The 8,618-nt window shown below is 42.7% G+C and overlaps 1 protein-coding gene across 1 annotated transcript; it reads left to right on the plus strand.

Annotated features, from left to right (window-relative positions):
- The first annotated feature begins 4,616 nt into the window (after nt 1–4,616).
- Nucleotides 4,617–7,163, plus strand: LOC133015442 (growth arrest and DNA damage-inducible protein GADD45 beta-like). The gene is made up of 4 exons (XM_061082640.1): nt 4,617–4,756; nt 5,428–5,529; nt 5,698–5,905; nt 6,125–7,163. The coding sequence occupies exons 1-4, from the start codon at nt 4,719–4,721 to the stop codon at nt 6,227–6,229; spliced, it is 453 nt and encodes a 150-aa protein (XP_060938623.1). The 5' UTR covers nt 4,617–4,718; the 3' UTR covers nt 6,230–7,163.
- The last annotated feature ends 1,455 nt before the right edge of the window (nt 7,164–8,618 follow it).

Genomic DNA, 8,618 nt, shown 5'->3' on the forward strand with positions numbered 1-8,618 from the left:
GGCTCGCTGTGAGGCGCAGAGGTGGAGGGTGAATATGAAGGGAGTCAAAAGAGTTTTGTAGAAATGGAGATAAGGGAAACATAAAGGAAATTTAAGGGTCTTTACTGCATGAAAACAATAGGTAAAATCACCCCCATCCCCTCTGTGGGCTTCTTCTGCTTTAAGAGCCCTATTTCTCTTCGTCCATTGAGAACACACGTCCCTGTGGAGAGAACTGCATGATGTTATTGACCGATGACCCTGTGCCCAACAGGAGAGGAAACCACACTGACCGTAAGACGAGCTGCAAACGTGCAGCTCCACAAAAGCTGAGGATGAATTAGTCAAAGTTATTAGCAAACACAAGGTTAGAGTCACTGTGGGATAGTTGTTAGAGTGAGAGCAGCCTAAGATGTGTTTCTGGGCCCAGTTCAGTTCTGCCAGTTCACCTGTGAGAAATTCAAAGGTTGTTTTTCTCCTTTCTTCATTCAAGAGTCTGATGTATCAGTTTCAAATCAGGACGTATTGATTTCACATTCAGAATTTGTTAGACTTTTACTCGAAGCCCTCACTCGCGCTTAAATAGCCGCTGCTTGTGCTTAGCTTTGCTTACGTTCAGATTTCCTGCTCTCACGCTACATCTGTGCACGTGTGAAAAGTTTGCTCTCTGGTGGTATTTGAGCGCGAGCGTAGGATTTTTAGTGAAAGCAACTTAAAATCTGAAAGTGGAATCAATAAATCGTATTTTCAAGTTGAAAGACCACGGTCCTGGATAAAAACAATAGAAAGAAGTGTAAAAAAAACAGCGCAACAGTCCACGTTTCCCTAATGACAAGAGTGTGCAAACTCTGTGAAAATATTGCTTGCTTTCTATTTATTTTATTCACTAAAATTCACAGCATCCAGGTGTTTGTTGTGAGCAAACAGGTGAATTGTGTCGTACCTGCTTTCAGAGGAATTGTGCCTCTGAGCAAACATGACGTTGTGGTTTCCGCTGCCAGTGAGCGATCATCGCCCACTGAGCCTGAGATTAATGAACCTGAGTGGGAAAAGACAAATCTGTCAGCAGGGATTAGAATACCAGATTTAATTCAGCAGCATTACAAAAGTAATCTTATTAGTTAATGGCTCCGTAATTGTAATCCATTACATGTGCTGATAAAAATGCTAACAAGGAATCAGACTACAAATGCTTCTGTAGAGTCATGTGTTGACTTTTTCTCTTATATTCAGAAAATGTTAAAACTGTTGACATGTAATGTATTTTAATCGTGAATGTGATGGACATGATCATAGTCGTCAATCCAGTAGGTTGTCAACTAATTTGTAAAACCAAGGGTGAGTCGATCAAGTCAATGTAAATGGGAGATTTCCGAGATGTTCTCTGTAAATAAAGAATAAATAAAATAAAACGAATGTTATATATAATATAATTGGAGGCAAAGTAATCCTGGACATTGAACATTAAATAGATAAAAAGTATAAAGTATAAAAACTTCCCAATAAATTCTCACAAGTTTCCTGAAATAAATGATGAAACTTGGTGCCACATTTCCTATTAATTACAAACCTATTAACGTTAAATCTCTGTAGAGGAAAGTATACGGGAGAGTTTCTATAAGAATAATAAATAAATGATAAATACATTTTTACTTAAAATGATGGACTTCCTCAATGGAAATAAAAAGCGGTTTAAATGCTCTCACCTCACTAGTTTCCCTGTAATTCAGACCATATTTCACAGATTTAGACTCAGTGTATGTTAAATACAATCACAAGTGAGTAACTGGAAATATCTGATGTAATGTATTACATTTTAACCACGTGGATTTCCTTCTTCTCTCCTCTCTGGATGTCACATGTTGAGATGTTTAAAATTTGCAGGTTAAAAGCTCTGTTGTTCTCTTACCTTTAAAACGATTAAGTTGACACTGAGAGACTCAGAGATTCTTCAATACCAAAGCACGAGAACAAAACAACACCACCCACCATTCTCCTCTTAGTGTGAATGCTGCACGAAAAATCATCATTTTCAATACCTCTAAATTGTCCTAAAGATATTTTCTAATTATAAAGATGCACTTTTAAACACACTTGTTTATCCGCAAGAAGAATGCAACTAGTTTCTATTTAGTGCAATCAATTTCCTATTTTATCACTTTCTCAAATAATGTGTATGGAATTACACTTTTCACACACACTGTCCGACTCAGATTCATCACAACTCTCACGATTCCACACACACACACACACACACACACACACACACACACACACACACACACACACACACACACACACACACACACACACACACACACACACACACACACACACACACACACACACACACACACACTTGCCACATTCACAGACTGACCGGGATTGCAGGGTCGAACCAGCTCTGTAACGGTTACTTGAACCCCAGAGTAGCCAAGTGAATTGTAACTGTATGTACATGTATGTGTCCCGCATGTGCAAAAGTCGTGTATGTACCGTGTGTTGTTTCATTCATGATATTCATGAAGACAGAGAGCAAAGCACTGTGGGAAAGCAGAGGCAGAGGAGAGTGTTTTGGACGAAAACTTGATGGGATGAAGATTGAGAAGCTGTCACTTTGTAATTGTCTCTACAATGTCGAGATGTTGGGGGTCGGGGGAGTAATGTATGAATAAAGAATGTGCATCACCATTTAAAAAGACAAAGTCTGTTGAAAGTCACGTCAATGCAAATCCTGCGGCGATGCAGCCTCGTGGATATTGAATAAAATGATGAATGTGTAGCAGCTCATTATTATTGATTACTATTGTAATATTATACTGTTGACTGTTCTGCTCAGGTCTGCAGTGCGTATCCTCTGAGGGTCGCGGGGGGGGTGGAGCCAATCCCAGCTCACAGTGGGTGAGATGTGGTGTTGACCTTGGATGTTGCGACATGCTATCACACACGGGGACACGGGAAGAACATGCAAACTCCAAACAGAAAGCCCTCTGCTGGCCTTCGGGGGCTGAACACTTTACCACCATACCGCCACCATTAACATCCACTGAGGTTTTTTATTTTGCATAAGCTCCAACAAACTAAAAACTGCAATTTATGAAAAGTAGTCGTTTTGCAAAAATAAATAACTGGGTAAAGCTAAATTGGCTCTGGTAGACTGGACATCTCCTCTGCGGCTCATCAGTCCCCTTGAATTCAGGCAAGCCTCACTAAACTGACCACTATCACTGACATACCTAAATATACCTGATCCATGAATTATCCCCTGGGAAATTTGTGAAAATGTTAATAAATAGATAACACCATGATTAAGTACGTGAAAACAAATTCCTGTGTTCCCGCCTTTGTCCACATCTGCGCCAAAAGTTACTGACTTCGTTCTTGGCCCATGTCTCGTCCCTACACCATGATTCATGGCTTCCTACTGACAAACAAATGGAGAGGGGGTGAACATGGACAACTAGAAAATAACAATCAAGACTGCAGAGCACAAGTCTTATTTAATGATGAGTGGAAAATCACTGTATGCCACAAATACTCTCCACGTCGTAGGCGGATGTGTTTCCTAGTCAATGAGAAAGGAGAAGATAAGAAGAGGATGCACCACACGGTTAAAAAAAAAAACAGCTCAAAAGAAGAAAGGCCAGGCTGCACTTTGTGATAAAATAACCACAAAAAACAACTTAATGGGGAGAGGAGTGTAGAGAACAAATGACCCAAGTCCACAACCTCATCTATCGTGGTGGTAATGGTTCTGTTACGGTTTGATCACACTGGCTCTTATCGTTGATTAATCTGCTGCCGGAGGCGACAGGAGGAATTCAGAGGTTTAAACGGAACATTCTGTAAACCCACATTCACCAAGAGCATCACAACTCAATGGATGACATCTCCTCAATCGGCAGGACACCAACTCTAATCATCCCGTGAAGGGAACTCGAGAGAAGGAAGCAGTGACGGCCTGAGAGAATCAATGGATTTTATACAATTGTAAACATTTAGTTTGACTACATGTATAACTGACCCTGTTTTATTTTGAATATCGAGTTTTAAGAAGGTCTCAATCTCCCACTATCAGGAAATTTACATATCTACCTACCTGCTTAGATTCCAACCAACCTACCTTTCTACCTTCCTACCTTCCTACCTTCCTCCATTCCTCCTTTCTACCTTCCTACCTTCCTACATTCCTCCTTCCTACCTTCCTACCTTCCTACCTTCCTACCTTCCCACCTTCCTACCTTCCTACCTTCCCTCAGTCGGCCACCAGATGTCAGTCACAGTCTCATAATGAACGCAGTCCTCCTCAGTTATGGAAAGGCGTCGTTATGAAAACGTGAGGATGCACAACAGTTTAAAAAAATGTTTTTATATCAGATGATTCAAATCGATTAATTTCATAAGTAATCACCAGATTTTTACGCGCTGTCATGTGACACAGGAACCACAACCACCGAAGCAGCGTTGTATAAAAACAATCCCGCTGGTATGTAACCAAACAAACAGGATATACACTGGATTAAGTTTTTATTTATTTATTTATTATTTAGTTTTTTTGTTTAGGCTCCGCCCTCTTCCCAGCCCTGGTATATAAAGAGAGTTTCGCAACGTCGCCACAACAAACTGCTGCACCCCCTCCGGAGCTCTCATACGCGCACACGCAAGGATCCACGGATCCACGGACTCGGACTATCACGCTTTCTACGCAGTGGGATTAATTACTTTGATTTTTTGAAAGCATGATTCCAGGCGAGAGCTTTGACTCCACCGAGAACAGGTGAGGTTTCCTGATGAGTTTCTGCTCTTACTGTCAGAGTCAGTGATGATAAGTGTGGATAGTGTTTGTATTTAGCAATGTGTGTTTCTGCAGTGCACAGATTTGCAACCCGAAACCTCTCTTGACCTTTAAAACCATAGTTGTTTCACAACACCGAGGCACATCACAACTTCAACAACTGATGCATGAAGTTATTTAAAAGTTAGAAAAGTCTTTAAACCCCCTCCTGGTGCCATTCTGAAGCTCTGTTTGCACACTTCTGTGCATGCATGTTGCACAGTCTGCAGTAAAGTCTCATGTGTGAAACCACTCAACTGATACTGCATGTCTTTACATTTATTTGCAGGCTTAGTGACTCTTTTTATCAATTATAAAGTTTAGCAATACTAATGTTATATTAATATGTATATGTTAATATATCGTTTTCTCATTTGGGCTTTTGTATGAAGTTGAATCTGTGTTGTTTTTTTATCTGGACCCTGAATCTGAATCATAAATCATATCATCTTTATTTTAGCACAGTCATCAACATGTAACATGAACTTCACGTGCAGCTGTGAATTCAATTGATGCTTCCATGGATTCATTTTGAAAACAAGCTTTTGCAGCAGCTTTGTGTTCATGATCTTGTGTTTTGATCCTGTTTGTTTGTTCCTTCCTCTCCCCCCCAGGATGCAGTCTGCGGGTCTGGCTCTGGAGGAGCTGCTGGTAACGGCTCAGAAACAAGACTGCCTCACCGTCGGCATCTACGAATCTGCAAAGCTTTTCACTGCGTGAGTTGGAATTATTTACTTTGGCTGTACACCTGTAATTTTCAGGACACGCAGGCACGGGATGTGCTTCTCTTTTAACTTCAGTTATTAACTTTGCCCAACCCAACTGTCCCTGGCACATGAGTGCAAGTGTCACTCATCATGTTCTCTTGTCTCTCTCCTCCCCAGGGATCCAGACAGCGTGGTGCTCTGCGTCCTGGCAGCCGACGATGAAGACGACGTGGCGCTGCAGATCCACTTCACCCTGCTGCAGTCGTTTTGCTGCGACAGCGGCATCACCATCCTGCGAGTCTCCGGCTTTCATCGGCTCCAGCAGCTGATTGGATCGATGGATGCCAACAGAAACCAGGAGGACCTTCACTGCATGCTAGTGACGGTGTGTTGACTCAGCACCACTTGGCTCTTGTGTAACAGAGAGTGGGAACATGTTATTACTAAAAGTGTTCATGAAGTGGCTAAAAATGTTTGCTTCATACTCCTGGTACAATCTGTTGTTGCACAGTCTGGAACATTTCAACTATTTAGTGGTCATTTCCTTGTGATTTAAATTTTTGGGATGAGCATGAATTTGACGTCTTGTTTGTTTCTCATGCAGAACCCCCAGGCTGACCACTGCAGGCTACAAGAGGTGGGGACCTACTGCCTGGAGAGCCGACGCCACAACCAGTGGGTTCCCGAACTGGTCCTGCAGGAACGTTGAGGGGTCTGCTGCCCCAAAACACGCCAACAAACACGAGCTCTTTCTGGGTTCGGATAGGGATGAACTGACGGATAGGAGGTCCCGTCAAGCAGGGATGTCCTGGAGGGGTCTGTGACGGGCCGTCCCGACCGATGACGAGCGGGGATGAAGGACTCCCTTTCAGCCACTGTAGTGACGCAGTCGGGAGTGGAGACTGGTTTCTATGTTGGGTTTTGTGCAAAAGATACAGACAGGAAAGATCCATTGTCAGTTAAACACAATCTAAGCTCATTTGTCATACTTCTATTTGGCTGCTCACAATGTTTATGGGGTGTGCCGGTAATCGAGGTGTAGTAGACGCGAAAACAAGACTTCCACACCCCGACTAGTTCCTGGGAGATGAGTTTGTTTCTATGGAACGGACAGGAATGCTGCAGTGGTGAACTATGCCCAACATTCCTGTGTTCTGACATGGGAGAGGTCCTTGCAGGGAAGGTGTGTGTATGTGTGTGAGGGAGAGAGGGAGAGGGAGAGAATGTGTGGTATGTGTGTGGTATGCGTGTACAATGCTGGAGTCTTTCTTTAGAGAAAGACTGGGCGTGCGGCATGCGTTTCTTGAAAATCAGCTGCTGAACCTGTGGAGGACTCGTCACCATGGAAACTGAAATGAAAACGACGTTGGAAGTTGAACTCTCACAGGATGTATCGGCATCCCATGACTGAAGAAAGGAATTGTACCCTCTGGTCAGAGGAGGACACAGATTGAACTGTGTTGTCTATAATTGTTAGAAAATAATACTGCTGTGCCTTCAAGAATAACATAAAATGCTGCCAAACCAACATTCAGTGAAAACACTGTTAATTTATTGATTGTATCATGTGTTTGAGAAGATATTTATTGTCTGATTTTGTGCTCTGTTAACTAAGTCAATAAATTATTATTGCTTTATCAAAAGCTTTCTGCTCAGTTGTCATTTAAAGAAAAAGCATCACACGTGCGTCATGGAAGCAGCCGCATCACAAGACTACAGTTTACATTTGAGTTTAAGTCATGGAAAAAAAAAAGCATGCGCAGTCGGGACAAAGACTTAGTCATCGGTGAGGCACGTGTTGTGTTGTCACGCTTTTCTATTGCCGCAAGCGTGAGTCCGTTGCAGAGAGAAACCAGGGTGGAGACAGAAACTCATTGTGTTGGGATGAAGAGGCAAAACAAGCTGGAGCAGAACCACAGCCCCTGTGTGTGGGTGGGTTGTGAGCTGGGGGGTTGCTGGGAAAAAATTCCAGTTACCTGTCGAAACTCAAGATTCGATGGCAGCAATTAGCAGTTAAAGTACGTTGTGTAATAATGATTTTGCTAAACCTTCAGATGTAAGTTCCAAATAGCTGCCGGCCAAAGACTCCACAAATGACTCTTTGTTGTTACTCCACCCGAGCCACATTATCATGTTCAGGTATCAGGATGTTTTCTGCAACGAGGTACAAGTAGTTTGCCCACAGCCCTGTTTTGCTCCCCGCTCCACCCCCCACTCTCACATGTCTGCTCCCAGCCCTGACATGCAGAGCAGAGGAGAGAGGGAACACTCAGGCACATGGACCTCCCATTTGTTTACGAGCAGCTGAGCAAGGAAGTGACTTCTGATTGGCTGTAGCGCACCCACCTTAAATCGTATTGGCTCTGACTTGCAGAGGGGACATGGGGGAAGTATGGTTTGAAAGTTGGAAGAGACTCGTGACTGCTGGAGCACAGCTTCAAAGACCACACACACACACACATGGCCCAAGACAGAGGACTTGCAACAATGGCATTCCTAGGAAATGACCCAACAGGGGAGGATTTACCTTGTTTTCTTTGTTTACTTTGTCCAGTGCACTGCACATGTATTCATGTGCACATGTATGCACATGTGTGCTTGCACATTTATGTCTGTTTTTTTCAAAAGCCGTACCCTGTGACTTAGAGAGTTCAAGAAAAGAAAACAGAAACCCAATAAACTGCAGCTAATAATTAACAAGTCTAAAGAGTCTGCAGGGATTCATGTGGCTCTGACACTTTAGCAAAGCAGCTCACATGCTGATGGAAGATAACATGTGCAATGTTTTCCTTAGTTGGTTTGCCCACTATGGTATTTGCATTGGAAGTAAAACTGAAGTGGTGAAGTAAAACTGAGGCTCATACATTGAAGTATTGGACATGATTCTTGTGCCGAATGAAAAGTTAGTTACCAGTCATCCTGAGGGAAGATGACAATTCAGTCCATCCAATAAATGCTGATACATTTACCTTAAAACCGAAACCTCATGGTGGCGCCAGACAAAAAGTAAGGAGCTCATGCATGGTTTTGGAACCTTGAATATCACTGATCTGTCTGTACCAACTTTTGTGCCAATTTATCACAGGATAAATGCACCT

Source organism: Limanda limanda, chromosome 12 (assembly GCF_963576545.1).
Source record: "Limanda limanda chromosome 12, fLimLim1.1, whole genome shotgun sequence".
Classification (NCBI taxonomy): Eukaryota; Metazoa; Chordata; class Actinopteri; order Pleuronectiformes; family Pleuronectidae; genus Limanda; species Limanda limanda.